The sequence below is a fragment of the Telmatherina bonti genome, assembly GCF_933228915.1.
Source record: "Telmatherina bonti genome assembly, chromosome: 8".
Taxonomy (NCBI): Eukaryota; Metazoa; Chordata; class Actinopteri; order Atheriniformes; family Telmatherinidae; genus Telmatherina; species Telmatherina bonti.
This window is the reverse complement of record NC_136626.1, coordinates 21,698,174-21,721,832: the sequence shown is the minus strand read 5'-3', so window position 1 is coordinate 21,721,832 and position 23,659 is coordinate 21,698,174. Positions and strand designations below refer to the sequence as shown.

The 23,659-nt window shown below is 36.6% G+C and overlaps 1 protein-coding gene across 1 annotated transcript in view; it reads left to right on the top strand.

Moving 5' to 3' along the window:
- Positions 1-1,499: 1,499 nt before the first annotated feature.
- Positions 1,500-23,659, top strand: part of pex5la (peroxisomal biogenesis factor 5-like a) — a gene marked incomplete at both ends in the record, with an annotated part of 84,686 nt that continues 62,526 nt past the window's right edge. The window contains one exon of the mRNA XM_079244733.1: positions 1,500-1,520. Within this exon, the coding sequence (XP_079100859.1) occupies positions 1,500-1,520 (21 nt within the window). The remainder of the gene's footprint in view (positions 1,521-23,659) is intronic.

Genomic DNA, 23,659 nt, shown 5'->3' with positions numbered 1-23,659 from the left:
AATGGAGTATCTGAATAGATCTCACTTTGACTGGTAGCAGAGAAAAAAATTGTATTTAAAGAGAAAACCTAACATTCCTTAAACCAGATGTAAGATTATTATTTCAGCACTTGATTTATTGCCTGTATCTGCTTTAAGCAAATAAATGATTGAATGAATAAATAAATAAATAAACACTTCTTCGACTTCCAACTAATACTACTAATAAAACTGGGATACTAACAAACATAAAAATACCAAAATCAAATCAATTAAAATTTTGATAAGGATACTCTCTAATACAGGCGTGGAGCCATCATTGTAAATAGGTTGATTATCTTATCTCAGTCAATGACTGTTTCAAAAGATTGTTCACGTGCGCTGCCACTTTGTCACTGTGTGTGGAAAAAATAACAAGGGGTTGCGCAGGAAAATAAGTCTCCATTCATACAGTCAGTTCTCTTGAGGCAAAAGCCAAGAGGAAAATCCAAGGCTTTTTTTCATATTTATCGTAAAGTTGTTTTGTATGGAAATGCACTGTAGGGTAATCTCTGTTCTACTTCTTATCCTTAATTAGCCACCTAGAAACTACCGTATGTCTTGCATGTTTTTGGTTATATAATTGTTCCCCCCCACTAATGAGGGAGGACTGGGAACAACAGCTGATGCAGATAACACACTGAGACATCACATGTTCAGGCTGTGGCTTTCATGATTCACTTATTGGACAAAGGTTTTTTCTTTTATTTATTTATTTATTTATTTATTTATTTAGTTAGTTAGTCAGTTAGTTAGTATTATGGTATTATAAATGATTAATTGATCAAAGCAAAATTTATAGAAATACTTTGTTAAAGAGGTTATAAAATAAACAAATGCATGCAACTGAAGTAAAAGGATGTTCCTTGCAGAAAAACAGCTACATCAGATGCGTGTTCAGGGAATTTGCAGTGTTTTTTTCTGAACACGCTGTGAAGTGAAAAGGGTATGTGCTTGCGTGCCTCCTTGTGGAACAGATACGTCAGCACTGGAGGAGGCACCAGAGGGCTGGGTTACAGAGGTGAGTTGACAAACAGGAGAGAGCGCACTATAAGAGGAGAATGACCCCAGAGGAGCTCCAGCACATTCAGCCAAGAGAGGAGGGGAGAGAGATTGGCTCACAATGGAGACTTAGATCACGGAGGTTTAGTCATTTCTCCTGCAAACACCGCGCGAGGCTGAACCTTTGCAGCCATAAAACGGCACTTTGTTAAAATCCAGCATAACCGCGCGGTGAGGAATCTTTTAAAAAGAAAAGTCGCACTCTCGGTGCTCCTCGCAGTCTCGCGCACAGACATCCTAGATGAGTGCAGAGTGAGCTTCAGCACCTGAGGAGAGGACAGCTCCGCTGTATCTGCTCCTCCGGACCTCTGGTGCAAACTCAGCTGTGGCTTCCAATGTCTACACTTCCAGTCTGACACTCTGCAAGTCTGGAAGTGTGAAGATCCGCCGACGGAGAGATCTGCGACTGTGTGCTCAATATGTACCAGGGGCATTTACAGGTAAGAAGCCTGCAGGCTCCGGATTTTGCTTATTTTGCATGAACTGTTTTAGCTGTGATGGAATAGTTGATTTGACTTGAATAAGACGCAGAATCACGTGCAGCCAGGTTCATGTCAAGGTTTTTTTTTTGTTTGTTTTTTTTCCCTTCTTCTTCTTTTTTAGATATATACAAGCTTTCTTAGGAATATTAAATTTCACAAAAAAAAAAAAAATTAAAGACCATTTAGATTTCAACTAAACTACAAATAAACGCAGTAATTTGTTACTTACATTTAGCACCACTTTAAATATTCACCGAGGTGAGAGCTCCTGACAGAGAGACTATTGCATGTCCACTGCACGTGCAGATGCATGAAAAAGGTAAACAATAAGTCAGTCAACACCAGGCAAGGCTCGAAACTGCTGCACATCATTACTTTCTATGTCTGCATAAATGAAGCTGGGTTTGACGTCATGCAAATTGACGTCAATTTTTCAACACTCATGTCCGTTCAGAGTGCGGACCCAAATTTACGTGAGACAATAAATATAAGATTAAAAAGCATTGAAGATAACTAAATAGCCAATGATGAGAAGCCATGTCATAAATTACATGACTCATCAGTTAAAGTCAGAAGATTGCTACAGAGCTTCTGTTTGTTGGGATATCATCACACACTTTGAGGGTTCATAATGCAAAACAATAAAGGTTCATGAAAGCCTCTTTTCTAGAGGTAAATAGATTGAAATGTATACTGTTGGTTGACAGAGATACTCCAGTTCCCAGACAGTTGATTATGTAATATAAGACTGCTCCTGAGTCAGTACTCTGGAGCATTGAAGACTAAAATTTAATATTTCATGAAATATTACTCAAGCAGCAGTATTCATTGAAAATGCATGAAGAGGAAGCCAGAAGTTCTGGTCTAGAATGCCACAAAGGGTTCATTAAAGGTTGAAATATAAAGCTCTGTGCAGTTTGATCGCTTACATGTAAGAATTTATCATTTTTTATGTTTCATCTATGTTTCAATAATCACATGCTCATGTTTCTCATTACATGCATGCAAGTTGTACCAGTCGGTGTAATGTTAGAATCACATCATAAACAAGATACTGCTCAATCGTAGCCATTATATGGGTCTGATTAAGCAGAGCAGATGCTCTATCTGTCAGTAAATAATGCTGATGCCTTAATTATAGTGTTGGCAACACCATTGTTTTGAATTCAGATGTGTGTATTTGGCTGTGTATGATATCTGAAAGTTGGCAGTTATTTGATTATTGTCAGATATAGATGCAATATGCAATTTCTTATGCAGGGAAAAGTTTTAGATTATTGTTTCACAATAAATTAAGACAAATATGCTAAATTTCATGAAGTACAGTTTTGGTTTAAAACAAATACCTAGAAACACATGCAGAGTGTATTTATGATAATTTAAACAACATGACTGTAAAAAAAAATGTTTCAGAAACTTTTTTACAAAAAATCTAAAATGCATTTTTTAAAAATATATGTTGTCTGTGTATTTTATGCAAGAGACATAGTAAAACATTTCTTGAATGTTAATTAGGAACACTGAATTATTAATTTGTACGTTTTAACCGTTGATGTGACCTCAGAATGGAAGGTCAAGGCATTAATCATTCAAAGCTGCGAGTCTCTATACCTTGGAATATTAAATGATGCTCTTCCATAGACCTCTTGATGTGACGCATCAGTCGGTTGCTCGTAGTCTGATCAAATTTCTTTCTCTGATGTTCCTATACTCATAAGTTAGTTTTTATTTTACAGCTGTCAGTCAAAGATGTGTGTTGGTATATGACTGTTAAAGCTCAGAAAGGAGCAAGCTGCAGGATCAAATGAGGGTATCCAGTTTCCATAAATTTTCTTATTTTATTGTTCTCCCATTTCTTTTGTATTTTTAAATATGTCATAATTGCAGAGCTTGAACTGTGGAGAACAAGTTTGGTTTTTTTTTCTTAATGTGCACAAATGCTATATAAGTCCTTTTTGCCACCAATAATACAGAATTTGAAGGATCAAATACCTTGGCATGAGCTGGGTCTTATAAACAATGCCAAACATGTCCCTCAGGTTGGCTGGTGTGGACCGGGCCCTGCATGGGTAATACTAGAGCTTGGCATGACCAGTGCTGCCTGGTAGAAGTACAGTGCTGGGTTCAGGTCCTGTGTTTCTTCAGTGGTTCTTTTTTACCAGAGCCTATCAGCTCTGGTTTGTGCTGTGCATGTGACTAATGCATGGACTTCATGACATGAAAATCACTTACTGTTGGGATGTCCCCCTTCGGTCCTCAAGAGCCACAATCCTGCAGGTTTTCAATGTTCCCCTGATTCAACATATCTGACTTAAATCAATAAGTCATTGTGCAGAACCTAATAGGATGTTGGATCCATTTAATTTGAGTCGAGTGTGTTGGAGCAGGGCAACACTGAACTTTGGACACCCCTGACTTACTTTATCTGGTCTTGAAAAAGACTGATGCATTTAAAGACAAGCTGTTCAGAGGTGTGGATGTCAGGTTTATATCTCCTTCTGGGAGGGGGCAACTGGAGATGCTGTGAAATGAGCTGATTCAGCACTGCTGCTCATCTTCATCAAAGAAGAAGCCACAAGATATATTATTTCAGTAGATGTACTGTGTGGTTCTGTTTAGCTGTACATTCTAGAAAAATCTTATTTAATCAGTCCACACTCTTTCAAATGAAATAGTTCTGTACTATGACTGAACAAAACCATTACTTTTCCTCTGATTTGGCATTTATGTTAACAGTAAATCTAATCATGGGAGCATTTGTTCTATGTACATAAAAGACACCCTGACTTAATGTAAGGGACATTATTGGGCCTTTAGATATTTACTCTGTTAAGAACAACATGATTATATAATTTGATTACCATATTCAAAGTCCCCCGGGGTAGATCTTGGACGGATGCAATCACTGATCAGAAGTAGTTCAAGTCTCTTAAGATCTCAGTCATTTGCATGATTATTTTATTAGACTCTTTTTTTTTTTTTTTTTTCTGCAGCCAGTTACACTGACACAGAATCAGTTTACCTGCAAAGCCTGTTTAGTTTCCTTCTGTGTTGGAGACATTAGAAGTAGCCTGGTGCATCCTTTTGTGCTTTGTGACAAGTATTTTCTCATAAATGTGTATTAACATATTAATTTAAGTAAATGTGTGATTATTTTTGTCTTAATATTAAAATATCATATCTTAACTTTCTGAATATAAGTGAAAATTAGGCATTTGGTTGTGAACAAATAATCTTGAATGGCTCTTAGAATAGTAATTAGCCAACAGGCTCAGTAAAAAAAAAAAAAAAGAAAAAAGCTGAACAATCAATCACATCAATTAGCTGAGGTACAGAGTTGACAGGGCCTCACACATCAGCAGGAGTCTATGCAAACATGCTTCTAACACCACAGTACGCATGTAGTTCAATCATTGTCAATCACGTCATCATGTGTTAATATTCACCCGACTTCAAGCTAAGTTTCCTTCCTTTTTGAAGCTGTCATAAAGTCACCTCTGACAGCTGTGGTGGTCAGCTTCAGGCGTGACAAAGGAGTCCTGGAAGCTTTCTTTAAAAGTCTCCTTGATTTAATGAAGCATGGTCTTGATTAAGAGCTATTTAATAGGCCTGACTATTTCAGGAGCCAGGATAATGAGTTAAATCAGGTGGTATCCGGCTGGAACGAAAGCTCCACAGACACTACTGCTTTCCTTGTCGAGGATGTGTGACAGTGTAGGACACAAGGAGTCCACAAGAAATACAGCTGAGTCACTGAATTTGAAGCCTAATCCGAGGACACCAAGAAATTGGCATATCTTAAGATATCTGACCAGCATTCTTACCTTTTTATTCCACATTAACTGGGTGTCAGGATGGTAAAAAAAAAAAAAAATGTTATGGCCCTCTTAGAGGGACAGTGTTAACTCTTTTTTTAAACACAGTAATAAATCTGTTATTATGTAAAGTGAAATTCTTAAACCCATCCTTGTTCTTCATCAAGATAGCATACATTCTGTTTAGGGTTGAGACCCATGATTTGTTATAAACATACAATAAACAGAAGTATTCAGGATGTGAGAAAATTATGCCACATTGTTGGTTTCTGTTCTTATATTGGTGTCATTCAAAGATTTCTTCCACCACACTTGGGAGTTCTTCAGGATTCTCCGGGTAAAAGCAGGTCTGAAAGCATACGCTGTACTGTAGTCTGTGAAAAAAAACTCACTTGACTATTTGCTCTCACAAAATAAATCTAAAAATTGTGGTATTTTGTATCAAGACCCCCCAAATCTTTGGCATTTGTGTACTCTCTCCTTCTTCTCAGAAGGACCAATCCAATCCATACAGACACATGAAATTGTGTTGAAGATGGAAATACAACCTGAGGATTAGCATTGTTCCACTTTAACTGAGGTGCTTTCATCCACTGGTGAAAGTAGGCAGCATTAATGGGAATCTCCCTCGAGTTGGGGTAGTTAAGGCTCTACAGACACACTGAGCAGCTTGGTGAGCTCATAAAGCAGACTAGAGGAAGACTAAGAGGGATTTAAGTATTCATCAGCAGCTGTTGTCTTTTAAGCTGATTGAGGAAAAAAGGCTTGTTCTTCTCGCTCACAAAGCATGGGAATTTGGTCAGTTTATCATTGGCTGTCATATCTCCTTTGTGCTTTTTTGACACTTACTCATCCATGCTTGAAAATATCATGGAGAATGTCACGATTGAGGAGAAATGCACGTGGAAATAATGTGAGTGCAATGAGAAGTTATGATGAGATGAACTGGTAAAAAGGCTTTTAATCCTGTCATGTTTGTATTCAATATTCATGTTTATGTATATTTAACATCAAGTATCGGATCACTGTCATAGTTTCACACAATAATCTTCCCCTCACTGACTGAGACCATGTGAGGGATGCCTGACTGCCTTAGCCTTTTCATGCGCCCTGCCAGACTTGGTCACAGTTAAAGTTTACAACCAGGTGTGTGCGCACGCGTGTGTGTGTCTGTGTGTAGTGTCTTTTGGGAAGTGTAATTTGATTTACTCTATGCTGTTTAAGAATCTAATCCATGGGTAAAATCCCGGTGTCACATTGACTGCATTAAAGCTGGGATCAGGTTGAAATGACACAGTGGGTCCTCCTGAGCATTCATGTCACATCACTGATCTTCTCACAAAGTGTGTCATGTCACCGGCCACAAAGAGCTGGTTTCCAAACTTCTGTCTATTCCACTTTGTAAGACCAAGAGGGTCTTTGAAATGGCAACACCGCTGATTGTTGATCGTTTATTGTGGAATAAAACTTTAACAATTGATACAAAAAGAAATCCAACTGCAAAGTGTTTTGTAATTACACATTTAAAATGGAAATATTAAAGATGACTTGCATATTGAAATATGAATTTGTTTTATTAAACACTGTGATTTCTAAATGTATTTTCAAATTCAATTTCGAAAAAAAGACATAAATAACAAATAATAAATTTGGTTATAAATACCTTTCGATTTCATACGTCTCAAAAGGCAATTCCATTTTACAAACCCATTTTCCCTCTGCAGTTATAAATCCTTTTGCAATTAAATTTCCTCTGCTTTTAGCTTTTGCATGACACTTTGTGGCAATACAAACCAACTTAAACCAATCACAGCTGCTCCTCGAATTTAACCAGCTCTCTCATTGCTTAGACAGCCAGCCTTGCATCTCTGACATGATGACTCACTGACTCACTAGCTCACTAATAGCTAGGTAACTACTTTGACATCACAGATGTCAATTTGAAAATACTTTAGGGAAACCACATAAGATGAAACTTTAAAGAATCTGTCCTGTATTCAGAATATGAGTTTGTCTCAAAGTTTGATGAGGACAGATTATTGGATATCTTCACATTAACACTTGTAACTGGACCATGGTTCACAAAGGACAGTCCACTCTGTGGCCTCACACCACTCTCTCAGAGCAGCCTCAGTTTCATCATATCAGTTTCTAGTAGTCTTTCTACTAAAATTCTTCATCTTATTTTCTCTACAGGAGCAGCTGATGAATTGTTGGAATATTAGTATATAGTAGAGAAGGAGAAAATGAAGCCTCCAAAGATTGCAATAACTAGGATGCTGTGCTTGTAGCCTAGCTACAAGCTATATGAACGAAACACAGTTTTTTTAAGTGAGGTAAAAAAAAAAAGCTGATGTGTAATGACTCTCTAATTATCCAATTCTAATAAAAGATTTATCTTAATTAATCTATAATAGTATCTTCATACGAGGACATAACATATTTGGCCATCTGCACCATAATACTAAATGCTGTAGCTGGAATCTGTTTAAAAAAGCCGTTGTTATGCTATTTAGAATTATATTTATATCCACATCATGTATAATAGAATATGTATAAATTTAACACTATGTATAATCATAAAATCACAAAATTTTAGCTAGCAGACATCTCCAGTGGAAGTCAAACTGAAGCTCAGGTCTCAGGAGATTAATATGGTAAAAGTTAATGATAACTTCTGAAAGCAGATGGTTTATTTCATGCCAAAAGGATTCACTTGAACTGTCAATTAATTGCATTCTGTACAAGTTCATCTTCATAATTATACTGTATTAGATGAAAAATAACTAAACAACTTGCATCAAAAATCCAAACAAACACATCCCACATTAGGATAATATTTTTCAGCACTGAAAGGATTCACTCTATTTCCTTAATGGAAATAAGTAGAAAACATTACTGTCAGCACAACTGCATAGTTCCAAAACACATTATATCGATCAGAGTGGTAATGATTCATATCTTGTATGATAGTGCTTTGCAATATGCAAAATAATGAGCTAAAAGGTACTTCCATTCCTGAACCCTGCATAAACAGAAAAATTGCTAAGGAGAATGTGGACAAGTGCTGGTGACGGATGTCCTCCAGCAGGCAGCCATTTTGCTCATTTAGAACAAAGGATGCTTCAAGCATTTTTATTTATTAGTAGATTTCCATCTATTAAAAAAAACTGCATCTTCTAAGTGAACTGCATTTTGTTATTCACCATAGTGATTTTGTGAGTGGACCCAGCATTCACACTGATCAGATGTCAAATACTTCCTTCAGTGCACATCAATATAGATGCACTAGAAATATTTATCAACAGTATTTATGATGAATTAATAGAAAAATAGACTTTTAACAGAGCCTGCGTCCTCTGAAAAACTAAACCAAATTAGACATTCATTAGCCATGTTTTAGTAAATAGGTGATGGATTTCTTGTACTGATATGTACTGTTGCATGATGCTTGTGCATACTGTATGTCTGTGTATGTGTTTATAACCACAAAAGAAAACTGAGATGGGATAAGTTTTCAATGCACTTCAAAGCTAAGTAAATATGGAGACTCTAAGCAGATGTCGAAGGTAATTTGATATCAGAAAGATGATAATGTTCCAAAATACCTTTATATTTCTATAGTACTATAGTGCATCATGTTGTATGCTGGACTCGTATTGAGTATAAAATAGAAAACTGATTTCCAACAGAAGGGTTGACACTGGAAAAGAGTGAAAGAGTTGTGAGAAACATGGCAGAGTCACAGCTCACAAAGCTTGAACAACATTATGAATCTCAGGCTGAATGTCAAGGGAGTGGCCTGAACTACAGACACAGAGCAAATGTCAACACAGTGGAGAAAACCTCCTTAAACAAGAATCCTGCATCTGAAAAGGATATAATCAATGTGAAGGAGCCTAATTCATTTTCACAATTCTCCATCATCATCTCTGCTGGTAAATTTCCTCTGGGTGTGTTTCCGCTCCACGTGCGTTAACACAACTGCCCTCCCAGCCCCACGCAGACAGTCCCCTGAGCTACTGTACAGAGCCCCATTTTTCCTCCAACAAAAGTAGGACAACCCTTCAGCATCTTTGTTGTGGGGTGCAAAAGAATGGATTGCTCATTTGTCTCCTCAGCCCAACCCATTCATAATAGTCGTCCTCCAACGGGGAATTAATTTGCTCCACAAAGCAGACATCTCCGAGCACAAGTACAGAGAGCATGTGGTCGGTGCTCAAGGGAGAGATGAGCTATCATGGATGAGAAGTGTTGGTAAACAAATATGTCCTCCACTGTGTTATATGTGAGCAAAATTTTCACCTCTAAGGGACTCAGTCATGATTTAGAGTCACCCCATTTCTGCATATTCACAATTACAGTTTTTTTTTAGACTTTTCAAGGGTTATACAACTGTATTTCCACCAATTCTTATTTCATGCCAAAGTTTAATTGATATGATTGGCAACGCTGTGAATAAATTAACTGGGCTTAACTAAACCCCAGTAAAGGATACGGAAGTTTTACAAAAATAAGAACAGACAGTGAGGTACTTGTTCAGGTACTAAATCAAACTTTGGTCTGTCCAAACACTATGACACGTGGAGCAAATAACACACTGCTGCTTCATCATGGTTCCCTTTCTCTGCTCTTTATAATGTTTTAATATGTTTTTTGTGCTTTGAGTAAGAGATATTTATTGTTCATTGATTTTCAGTGGCACCTGGTATAACCTATACAGCATTACACAACTTTTTCTCTCAGTCAGTTATCTTTTCAGATAATTGCAAGGGAACAATCCACAAAAATGAAGGTCAGAATATGTATTCATCAATTAACATTCTCTCACATACACTATTTGCGTCCCCCTTGTTGTCACCATCAATGGCAGTTTCAGTGCTGTCTCCCAACACTGCATTTATAACAAATCACTCCTGCATTTTACAGCAGTAAAATTAATTAGGAGTGTTTACCAAGAAGTCAAAATAAAGAAGTCTAAATCAAAGCTGTTCTAATTCTAAATTATGAGCATGAGACCACTAATCCCTCTCTAAAGCGAGCTTGTGTAAGGATGTAGTGAAAAGGAAAACCTTTGATGTCATTTGTGCATGTTGAATGGAGAAGGATAATGATCCTGTCATTGAAAATGTGGCACTTACAAAATATACAAAGTAAAATGTAAATGGAATTTGTTTAGTGCTTTGGTGGATATATTTGCAACAGTCAGTGTCTAAATACTCCTTTGAATGAAAATAAAAATAATGGATATCAGACTTAGGAAGTTAAATGGTTTCTTAAATCTCCATTTGAGAATGAATTCATCAGGCGGTTACCAAAATGCCTCTATTTTAACTTTATGAATTTAAGCAGAATTTAAGAGCTTAACTGCAGAGCAGAACTTAAAGAGGAGGTGGGTGTACAGATGGGCTGCATCTATATTCAAGCTGAGAGGTCAGAAGGCTTTTTAGTCCTGCAGGGTCAGATACTCAACCAGAACAGTTCCACAGGCAACCCAGCATGCATCTCACTTCATGCTTGTTCATGTGCCGATATAGGTTTACCATATGTGTTCATGTTTTCCCAAATGCTCATGTATTACCTGCAAGTAATGCTGGGCATGTGTCCTGCAATATGCCCCTGGGCATACAGGCATGTTCATGAAAGTGTACATAATAAGTCAAGGCATAGGTGTGTGATTCATATATCGCCACATGACACGAGTTGCAGTTTGCCAAAGAGGAGGTCAAAGCCTTTGCTCCCTTAGCTCTTGAAGGAAATTGAACAATGATACAAGAATTCTTTACAAGTCAATAATGAATAAGTCAGTCTTTTCTGCAAACAGTTTTGAAAGACAAATACGTATAAAACTGATTTTAAGCCACTGAAAAGCTTGTTTCTTTATTGTTCTCATTATTGAGCCATGTCTAAGTTTTTCACCTTGGCTGCACTCCTCCACTTTGCATTCTGAGATCAAGGAGTGTTGGTCATCCTGACCTTCCCTTCGAATAGAGCATGAAGGGCAACTCGAATGGATAAATGACCACAATCCCTTAATCCCCAACAGAAAAGGGAGACACTTCCCAATAAAACAGCACACAAAATGGAGAGATACAGCAAATTGGAGAAAAATGGACAGAGCTTATGTAAAAATTTTCTATATCTCACATCGAGTTGGTCATTCACCTACTGGTTCCAATGTCAGCTGAGGTACTGTGGAGTGAGAGGCCTGTCAAGTCTCTCTCCCAACTCAATGAGCACTATCCAGGCAAAGTAGAGGGGCATCAGCTTGAACTAAAAGAATCAGAACTTCTTCAGCAGTTAATTAGTAAATGTCAAGCTCACATTTTTTAAATGGTGGCAACAGTGTGGATCTGTACATCTTATAAGCCAAACACTAAATGTTGATGTCCAAGAAAGATATGAGACGTTCAAGTTCATTGACAGTTTAAATGTGTCTTCTTGCTCTAAAGACAATAAAAAGTTGCACTATAAGATGCCACGCATCCTCACACTTTATCCAAGAAAGATTTAAGCACTGAATGAAAGAAATACCCAGAAATTGAGAACTACGTGGGACTACGTCCACGTACAAGCATGTATGTGGACTAGCGAACAAAAGCATGATAAGGCCTTAATGCCTCTAACTTTTTCTGTCTGGATGGATAAAAGTTGGAACGAAGACCTTTCATAGCAAATCTTGTTGGCTTTAAGTTCACTTTTTTGTTGCAAGTTTTTAATTTAGCAACTACAATTATCGGTATTAAAACAAAAAAGTATTGTAGTATGATCGTTGTCATAACAAAAGCTAACAGAGGAGGATTCTACCGTTAAGTTAGGTTAAATATTACCTTTAAATTTAGAAATGGCCAAACTCATTAAAATGTTGAAAAAATAATCAGATGTCAAAAATTCACATAAAAAAGAATATTTTACAGTGTTTATCTCCCAGGATACATTTAGGTTATAAATGCAACTGTTTCATTTTTTTCAAAGATTTAACATGTGAACTTTAAAAGATATTTCAAATAAATTTTTAGCTACTCTGATGTTTTGCGTTCAAGTTTTTTAAAAAATGAGACAAATATAAATTTGCACACTAGCAAACACACATGAATACAAAAATACACATAAAAATGGGTGGTTTGAGCAAATTAACCAATAGACACAACCGTGAAAAGCCTGTGAGAAAAGTAAAGTTTTAAGTTTGGTTTTAAATATAGATGTAGTAGTAGCTGACCTCAGGTCAGCTGGCAGCTTCTTCCAGAGAACAGAACCACAGTAACTGAATGTTTTTTTTATCTCAACATGAGACTTTTAAGCTAGTATTCTCAACTATTTTTTGGAAAGTCATTTGCTTGCTCTCCCTTATCTATGACTAGAAGGAACCTTGAAGTAAGGTTTATCAGCTTTAGGATTCAGAAAGAGACAAAAACAACAATAAGCTTTTTACCAAGAAACAAGAACCACTTTTCTACACATGTGCTGGTGCAGAGCAAGGCTGACCATCACTTCATGTTATGAACAATTGATGAGATGAATGTGCTATCATATGAAACCTGACTATATCTATACACTAAACATGCACTTATTCTCTAAGCAAAATAATCTAGACCATGTTTCAGCTTTACACTATTTGTTTTTCACCAGCTCTTCTGCTTAAAGGGTTAGACTTGTTATACCATGCATTATTTTATGTTTTAGGGATATATATTAAATATTAAGTGCCGACTGTGTGTGTGTGTCCAATTACAGAGAACACTGCAGGCGTGGAAGCTAAAAACCTTTGCCATCTGAATATATCTAACAAATACCCAATAACCTCTACAAATACTCAAGTCTGACCTGATCTGAGTTGAATCAATTATTTTTGAGAACGAAACAATTATAACTCGGCTTTAGGCGTAGGGAATACATTTTTTTTTTAAGTTAAAAATACAACCATCTCTCCAAGCCAAATTTCTTCAACATCATTTGGGGAATGTGATTAAGTCATAAAATGACTTTGCACGGGTGTGAGGGATTCCCCACCTGTGTGGAGAGAGAAGGTATTAGACTGTACTTTGAAAAGGAGCGCCCACCAAGTTTTTAAACTTGAACATTTGTATTGAACATTTTTGTTCAATACAAAATAAGAATAAAGAGTTGTTAAGACAGAAAAGCAAAACAAAAGAGCCTCTCTTTGTGTTCAGAGGTGAAGGGTACATACTCATTTCTGGATGGCTCATTTCTTGTGGCAAAAGGAACATTGTTCCACTGAGGTTTCCAATTCTTTTCTCTCTTAGCGTAATCCATCACTGACAAAAGCAATGTGAGTGCAAGATCCTCTGCAACTCTGTGACAGTGTCTGCGTTTAAAAGAGGACACTTCTCTGGCTTCCTGGCAATATGAATGTGTAGTTCAATCAATGTAGATGCCAGAGATTGTAGCTGTGTTTGGCAGCAGAAGCTATTTTGGTGTGTACAGTATGTTAGTATCAAATCATTGTATGTTCATGGATAAAGTTGTTGGACAGATTAAACTCAGCCGTCCCAGTGGCACTGTTACCAACATACTAGTAGTTAAAGATTCTTAGATAGCATGTCCAATAAATTATGCGAAGTCAGGTCATCTTACTTTCTCCGCTTGTCATCACAATTGAGTTGATTTCCCCAGTGAGCATTTTTCCTTGATGACAGACAACATCTTTCAAGCCCTAGATGGATACACTTAACACAGCAAAATGCTCTTTACTCTGACCTGTGAACTAATATCAGCATGTCAGTGCTCATGAAGATAAATATAAAAATATAAATACTAAATATATAAATTACTTTTTTAATGCCAACTGAAAAGCAACCATGATTGGAATTCTGTTTTTAAAAAAATTCACACGTAAATGTGAAAAAAGTGTTCTCATGATACTTTTGCAATATACTTCTATATAGAAACATCTGAAAAACCTCATGAAAACTTTTTTGTAATATTTGAGTTTTTTCAAAATTCAAGTGTTTCCATTAGCATTTTTTTTTTTTAGCAACATTTGGTATTGTGCAATTCTAGGGGCAAATTATATATCTATGCTTTAAATTGGGATTTTATTTGCCTACAGAAATAAAAACCCAAATTGCTTGGAAGTTGGGACATTATATAAAACATTCATTCATTCAATTATTCACCATCCCACTTAATCCAATGAAAAGTCAAGGAGAATTATATAAAACAGGGGTGGGCAATTCCATTTCAAATGTTAAGGGTATTTCTGCTGCAACGCACCTGACACACATCAGACCAATTTAGTAGACTTATGCAGAGCTTGACATTAAACTTCGCACAAGGCTGCCAATTACCCATTGACTTGAGTCAGGTGTGTTGCAGCAGGCAAACTCCTAACATCTGCAGGACTGCAGCCCTTGAGGACTGGAGTTGTCCACCCACTAAGTATGGGTTATATACCCATACTTATAGGAGGAGGTGGTTCGGTGAGGTGTACTTCCAAGATTTCTAATAAGCTTCATAATTGTCACTGTGCTCTACCTCATGATAGAACATGAAGTTTAGAGGTTAAATTCATCATTATGGATGAGTTGCAGGTGCTATGAATGCTAATGCTGAATTGAATCAAATGTGGAAGTAAATATTAATCCTCTTTACATCCAGAAAGTCTCTTTGAATGCCCCTCACTCAGTGTTTCACCCCCAAGAAGGGGTAGATTTACTAAACTTAGCAAATAAGTGTAAATTATAAAAGAGTTCTGTATCTTCTTAAACTCTGCAAACATAAACACCAGCACATCCAGCTCATTTCAATAATTACCACAAACAGGAGCATAGAGTGGCTAACAAGCAAGAAACTTGATCGGGGGCTTGTAATTTTCCAACAACACAGTTACAGTTTTTTTCTTTCATGTTAAAACAGCTCATATACAGCCTTATCTCGTATCTCAAAAAATGAAAAAAAAATCCCACCACAATTCACATAAAAGAGACTTTTTCTACTCTGAGACAAAAGCTTTGTGCCATGTAGGATTGGACAGCACACATAAACAAGGAAGCATCTTTATTGCTTAATAAGTGGTCAATAAAAACCCCATTTTGGATTTACCCAAGCTTTCTTGTCTTCATACTTGGGGTATTTTAGACAACTATTATTCTAGAACATGAAATAATTGGAGTATAATGTAAAATCAATGTGTCACGGCATTCTCAACATTTAGTAATGGTCATCTTCACCCTGGTACCAGGTACCATATAGGTAAATCCTCTGGCTAGAGATACAGTAATCTGGAGGTGACTTTGAGACAATCTCATTATGGGCACCACCTCCAAAAGCTTGCTCTCCTTCATTGCATTTGGACTTTTAACATTTTATTGATGTCAATTCCACACACTGCTTCACTATATTTTCCTAATGCATAACGAACCTATTAATGGCATCTGTCACCCATCTGGCACAATTCAATCTGACACCCATCAGATCGAATTGTGGATAATTACCATCAAGTTTACATCAAAACTACATTTTTGCATGAAATTTCTGCTGTAATTCCACCTGAATACAACAATTCATTCATACTCCATGTTATTCTGTGCTGCGGTCAAAGACACCAAACATTTTGTGAATTGAGAGAATCAAACAATTACTAGCTTCTTATTAGTAAAATAGTTTCTTTAACTTTAAATGGTATTTTATAATGATGTAAAAAAATGAAATATCAAATTACCTTGCCTCGATAAACATCAAGGCTGGATCAGTTAATGACACAAACTGGGTGATAAGTTTTAGTTAGAGCCAACTATTACAATTATTGTACATGCAAAAAACTGTTAGTGGGATGGCTTCTGGGATGTGATCAGTTTGGCTTAATAATGTTGTGCTGTGTAAGAAGGTGACAGGCTCATCTAAGCACATAACACCAACACTAACTAAAGCGTCTGGACTGACGACTGGATGGAAATTCCCAGTACAGATATCTACTTCTATTTACACACTTCTATTTCTGGTCTGCTGAAAACTCCAGCCCCCTCCCTGCGGTGATTACCTTTCAATATAACGAAGCAATTTATAAAGACCTGTTGAATAAATTTTTTTAAATAAAAGCAAGAAGCTAGAATTGGATTTAGACAAAATAATTTTGACAATAGAGCTGACACAAAACTTTTATCCTGTTTCCAGTTCATAAATATGGAAAATCCTGAGATAAAAGTCTCATGTCTACAGTACTTAAACCTAGAAAAGTATTTTTCTCTTGACTGCTTTTCTGCTTCCTGATGAATCAGAAAGATGAATGTGAAAAGGTTACAGAAGAGTCTGAACTGTGTGCAGCCATGCGATAAAACATGGTTCTACTCTAGAAATTCAGAATTACACTCCTGAATTGACTCTCCAACCACTCTAATGAGGCCTTAAATCTCAACGTCTTCAACTTCAGAGAATATTTTTAAAACATTTCACCTGCAACCTATTTTCATAGTATAATGAGGAACACATCATCCTGTAGTGGCACAGTGGAGGAATAAATATATTCTTTTCATCACTGTCATGATGAGGAGTTTAACAGCCTGCGACCTTTCCACCTTCAACGTGTCTGTACTTGTCTTTCATCCAACTTCAAGAATGTCTTCATGTCAATTAAAGCTTATCTTTCAGCTATCACATACCCCAGGGTCCTAAGACCAACTGCTATAGAAAAGGTCAGTAAACAGCCTCAATAATTGGTGCTGAGGATGAACTAGAGATGAAGACATCACGTAGATCCGAAAAGACATAAGCATGCAGGTATTAGTTGTTTTTGCTTTGTTTTGTTTTCAGTTTTTCATTTATTTCTGTTTATTCATTTGTTTATTTTTAGATGCAAGTGTTTTATTCAGGTTATCCTCTGTATTCTATGTCTCTACTTTAATAATTAGTAATAATTAGTCATTTTATGGCAAACTATGCTTACCGGAATATTTCAGCAGAGATTTGTAAATCCCTGGTTTGTATAGTGTTAGGGGCCAGTACCTTTTCTGTATTGCATAGGAAAACATATCAGAAAAATAACCTTAAAACTATTTTTTCCTCCATCCTTCATCACTAGTCACTCAAAGTTTGTTTTGACAAAATCAAACTTCATGTATTTACACTAACATGTAGTCCACACACAGGCAAGTTGGATGACCCATAAAGTGAACAGACATGTTTTAAATTGGTTGGTCATAACTTTGTATGCATTAAACAACACCAGAACAATGTTTACCAGCAAGTTATAGCTAATGTTCACAGCAAAATGTAAATATATATATATATATATATATATATATATAGATATATATATATATATATAGATATATATATATATATATATATATATAGATATAGATATAGATATATCGATATCTATAAATATAGATATAGATATAGATGTATATTTACAACACACAACAAACATCCAGAAGTGAATTAAGGTACAGTTTTGACTCAGTTTGACAGACATCCAGCAATAAAGTAGGTAACAAGACGAAATATTGGTACAGGTACTAATATAGCTATTTGACCAGTCATTTAATGGTATGATAAAAAGGGATGTTATTCTTAGGAAGGTAGTATTTGCTTCTAATGTCAAATTTGTCCGACTGCATAGAACAATCTTAACCATACATGGCAGAACTTCTCCATTCAGAATTTTCTGAATGGAGAAGTGTACTCACCTGTAAGTTTCATCTTTATCAAAAACCTCCAAAGAATTGTTACATGGCTCAATCCTTTTATTTAAATGTTAAACCAGGTGCTGCGCTCTACCCAGGAAGAGTCCATGCCTTGAAGAGCAATAATGCTTGGTGTTTTCATTGTGCATTATTAGCCTCCTTTGCAGCCAACAGCTTTCACAATAACAGTGGTCTTGCAATAAGAGACAAACCAGATATTGGATCTATCTAAAATGAAACGGTAGTCTTTTTTGACAGCATGCTCATTATTTCACTTTGTTCCTCTTTGCATTTATTTGCTGTATGATCTTTTCAAAAAGCATCGAGACAGAGCAGAGATTCAAACTCTCAGTCTGGTAAAGGGTAAGAGACAGAAAAAAACTAAGCAGTATGATGTGATTTTGCATGCCTCACAGCCTCTTGTGTAATCAGCCTTGCTGCCCATATCTAATCTTGTGTGAGGAGTACTTTTCCTACCCAGCCACACCCAGACACACACTTATACACACAACCAGCAGCCCCTTTTCGGATAACCAGCCCAGAAGTTGTCCTTCAATGATGAACTCCTCAATGTGATTATTTGAGATAAAATTTTGACATTTACATATGGAAATCTACAACAGCAGAATCCGCCCCTCGTCAGGAACAAACCACTCTGCATTATACTTTAGTCCTACATGAGAGCATTGTCTTCCCCCTGATGAAGTAGCTCTTAACCAGTGAGTGACTGGTCAGAAGATTTTCCGGTCTGTTGTTATCATCAAGGGTCAGAAAAATAAATGGTAAAGAAGAGAGTTGTAAAAAGAAGCTGGTTTTGTCTTCAGTTTTACAAATAGGAATTTTATGTAGAAACATAACATACCTGAGACATCCACAGGTAGATGCTCTGCAGAGGAAACCTGCTTGCTGCCATTTGCAAATCACTGTTAGCACACAGACATCTCAGATCCCACTCTGATCTCTTTCACCTAATACTTAAAGATAATAGAGGTGAATCCATGCATTTGGTTGAAGGACATCTTCTAACTGAAATGAGCTATTACCCTGATGATATTTCTCCTCGCTTCAGTCGTCATAGGGGGAAGATGGTATCACTCCTTAATGTTGCAGCACATAAAGACATGACGTTGGTGCATCTTAGAGTTTCTTTTGAAGTAGTAGAACTATGCATGTTTAAAAAAGTACAAGACTATTACAAATTAGCCTAATTACATGTTACATTGGTGACATTAAAACAGGAGCTCTGCTGTGCTATTTCAAGCTATGCTTTTATTAATATAAGAAAGTCCCCTGTGAAGTAGACAAAGAGGGCAAAAGTCTGCTTTAAAAGTAAACAGGATGATTGTGAAAGACTTTATTAGATGAAATTGACAGTGGAGCTAATATCAGCATCCTGCCTTACATGGCTTCACTACACGAACAGCTGAAATCTAGTTTTCCTTTTTTTCTTTGTGTCAGTTATATCTGGACATATAGCCTAGTTTTGATAAAGAGCTCCGAAAAAAATCAAGTTTGGACCAAGTTTTTGCTACACTGGCACCATGTAAGAAATTGCTTTTGACCACAGTGACCCTTGATCAGAGTTTGATTTACTATCACGGATTTTAAAAAAGGATTACTGCTGATTTTAACTTAAGAGCCTTGAAATGTTAATCTTAAAAGTGGAAAACAGAGATCATGACATGATGTCACCTCTCCATTTTGATTAAATTTCCTGAAAGACAGAGACTTATGGCCATGTTTTAGTGTGTGTTAGTCAGCACTGCCATGTGTTGAGATGGATGGCCTCCCATCTCCACTGACATAATGTATGATGGAGAGGTCATCTATCATGTGGCAGATTTCTCTGATTGCAGTTGGCAGCTGAGTGTGGCCTTCCTTCTTTCTGTCTATCCAAGTTTCTTCTTAGTATACACTCATATTCTCAGACACAGTAACACATTCTCTGATACTGTACCATTAGAATGCAATGATCACATGTGATGCTTGATTGAACGTTTTTCTTAAAATGAAATTACTTTTTATGCCTTGAATATACTGTTTCATTGTGAGAAAGTGAGCTACCTACACAGGGAATGCAACTTTCACCATAGCATGCCCTGTCAGAAAGGATGTAAGGTCACTCAGGTCACTCAATTGAGCAGCATGCATCAAATAGACCTTCTGAACTTGTTCAGTAATTGCTCTTAAAACATCAGCAGTCACAAATGATTTGCTAAGTGCACAATGACGGTCTAATGCTGCCCCTGGAAGTGCCTTTCCTTTATGTTTGTATTATGTGAGGGTCTTTAGCATCATTGTGGACCATGAAAAATAGCAGCTAAAAAAAACAGACAAGAACAAATTGAATTGAAGAATGATTGTTGAATGACGACCATTCTTCTTTAGGAAGCCACTGTTAAGTCATACTTATGAACTTTTGATGAAGATTATGACATTAATGAAATCATTGTAACTTGACTTTCAGTGTTATATTGTATGTGAATATGCTTTTTTTTCTCTAACTCGAAACTAAATGAAACACATTTGTAAATAAAGAACTTGAACGTGAACCGCTTCAAATTATGAGGTTCTGTAACAGTCACTGTATATATTTTCACAACTGCTTCACCTATTTTGCACTACATTACCCACCATACAACATGGCAGCACCATTACAGTCCCACTTTTAAATGGCAAGTAGAGGTGAAGGGAGAGAAGCTGCAGATGCAGCATGCACGTCAACAAGCTTTCTGTGCATAAACGATTACTTAGGGGAAAATTACAGTCTGCAGAAGATTTTAACAGTAAAAATCTCTATATAAATTATGTCTGCCTGCACTTAAAAAGCAAGTAGGAATTTCAGCCCTATTGTCTTTTAATGTGAAGGCACAAGTCCTTGTCAAAGTTTATTGCAAAATTGTCTAATTATTTTTAAGATTGCCTTTTATTAAGAAAGGGGTGTTACGCCATGGTTGTCTGGCTGACAACACCAAAGACCAATTTTCAGACTCACTTAGTGATAAAATTCATTATTTACACCATCACCACACCACATCTTAAAAAGATGTTTTGGGTTTGGACACAGTAGTTTATTTTACAAACTGTAGAAAGTAGGTAAAGAGAGCTTCTTCCCCCATTAGCCACTATACCACAAGTATATATGTCCTGACACGCTCATGGGACCAGACTGTAGGCTTACTCTCTAGGTTAGTTCATTTATACCTGAAGCTGCTTCATATGCCTTAAATCTCAGCCTGGGATTATTTTTAATTGCATGTTTCATATTCAAAATCAGACCAGGTCTCAGTGTTCATATGTATAATTGTTGTTTTCTCTTATCTTTCCCTTACAAATTATGTTTGTTGTTTTTCCTCACCCCTGTCTTACCTATGTCTCCGTCTGTACGCAAGTGGCAAGTGTTTATTGAGAAGCTGGCATTTACCAGTTTAAGCAGAAAGATGCAAACATGTATGGAAAGTGAAGGAGGGTTCATTTTACATCCATTTATGTAAATACAATTTTCTTAAGTACAATTGAAAAACAAGTTAAAAAAATTCTTAAGAGGATGTTGGTAAATGAGCCCCAATGGGTTTCTGTATAAAATAAATCAAATATAGTTTAGGAAATAACATATAAAAAAGCTGTGTGCTGGTGATCTGATTTGTCTTTCTGTCTTGTGTAGCGGAATATGTCTCTACTAATTATTAATTTATTAATTACCTCGGAGCACCACTCATCACTTTTAACTAACCTAAGATTCAGGCGGATGAGACACCTGAAATAAACTCAATTCAATAAACAGTCTCAATTTAAAGGAGTAAATCCTAAGAACGAATGAACCAGAAATTGTGCATTCAGAAATTATGACAAGAACAGATGAATTGATTATACGTATTTATTACAATGATGGTAAACATACAACAGTGAAAATGAGCAATGATGGAGAGGTTTTTGGTGAGATGGTATAATGAATTTGTCTGCATGGAATTTCATTTATGACATTAATAAGGAACGCTGAAATTAATTAAATGAGATGGAGCAGGAAGAAACTGGTTGGAATTAAGCAAATAAATCGGGATGATTATCTTACTTAAATCTTTGAAAAGAACGTGTTCAATAATTCTAAATTTGGATAAGAATTCAAATTTAATTATTTAGTTAGAATTTGATGTACTGGTTTGGGACATCACAAATGTCAGAGTGCTATCAGATCCTACTTGGATGCTGAATCCGGAGTGAGGTCGAAGCGGGTGGTTGGTTCCCTATTCGGCGCGTTTCCGGGGGATTGGATCCCTGGAGCGTCAGAAGATGTAGGTCTGCGCAGCTACTCTGGGCTTCTGGGTCCGTTCAGCGGCGTTCCAGAGCGGCATGATGATGATCCAGATTATCCCAAAAATAGATAGTTCCAGATTTTACGTGTAAAGACGCAGTGGAAAAAGTTGGAGCTACGGTTCTAGTTAATTACTGATCTCGGGAACAATGACTGGTTACAAATAAACACTTGTTGTACTTTCTGCCGTTCGGAAGAACGGAGAGGTAAAAGGCTTATAACGAAATAAAACTAAAAAGAAAAAGAAGACGAAAGCTGGAAAAAGAAAAGACTAAACAGAAGACAAAAAGCTGAGGAGAAGAACAAAACTTGAACAGAAGACAAAAAAAAAGCTAAGAGGAAAACTGCGGGAGTTAGGCTGCCAGTCTGATTTAAACAGACCCGCCTTTCGAACTTCTAGCCAATCATGAGTTGCTTCTGTCAGAGGCTGACCAACCTTATCCAATCAGGTCAGCTCTAGTTCCTTCCCTCTGCATCTCATTAATGTGAACATGATACTCAAATTTCTTTACTTTGTTTGACTCCAATACACATCAAATCACATTCTTTCAGAGTTATGCAGACTCCTCGTTTGCTGGGGAAGAAAAGCATTAACTTATAGTATTACTTTCACACATGAAAAGATTGGCTACATGTAATTTTATTAAAGGTGGATTAATTAATTGTCATGACTCGTCCTCATCGGTCAATAAATCCTAAAAAGGAAAACTCACATTTTATTCATTCACATTAGTAGATTAAGAGAAGTCTGAAGCTTGGAAAACACAATCAACAATTATTTAATGCAGTGTTTATGATTAATATGCGTGTGTGATCAGTTCAAAGAATTAAATCACATATCAAGATAAAATAATGGAAAAGAAGAAATTCAATCAAAACAATTAACAACAGTCATTTATACTAAGTTAAATCGGTTCCTTCAATTGGAGAAAGAAGTTTGAATTTCTTTCCAGTCTCCTTCTCAGTCAGGGGAGGGGGTTATTCTGGCGCCATGAAGTCTGGTACTTTGATGAAAGGTGTCATTTTTGACAAGAACCAGGGTTTGGTCAGATGCGACTCTCGGCATCCCCCGACCTGCAACTATAAATTGTTAGATGTTCTACTCCCTTTGGTTGACCCAGCTGCATTCTGTAGAGAGAAAAGGGTGTAAATCTCTGGGTGTCGTCCTCCCTTGGGTCAAATGGTCCCCTTCTCGTCCTGTGTGGACCAGTCTTACTGCATAGAAAGAAATGACAACTATTGTTTAATCCAGTTCGAATGTCTTTTAATCCTGGAAGGCCAAGATCACTACACTTGTGTATCTCATACCTCTTTGAATGACCACCA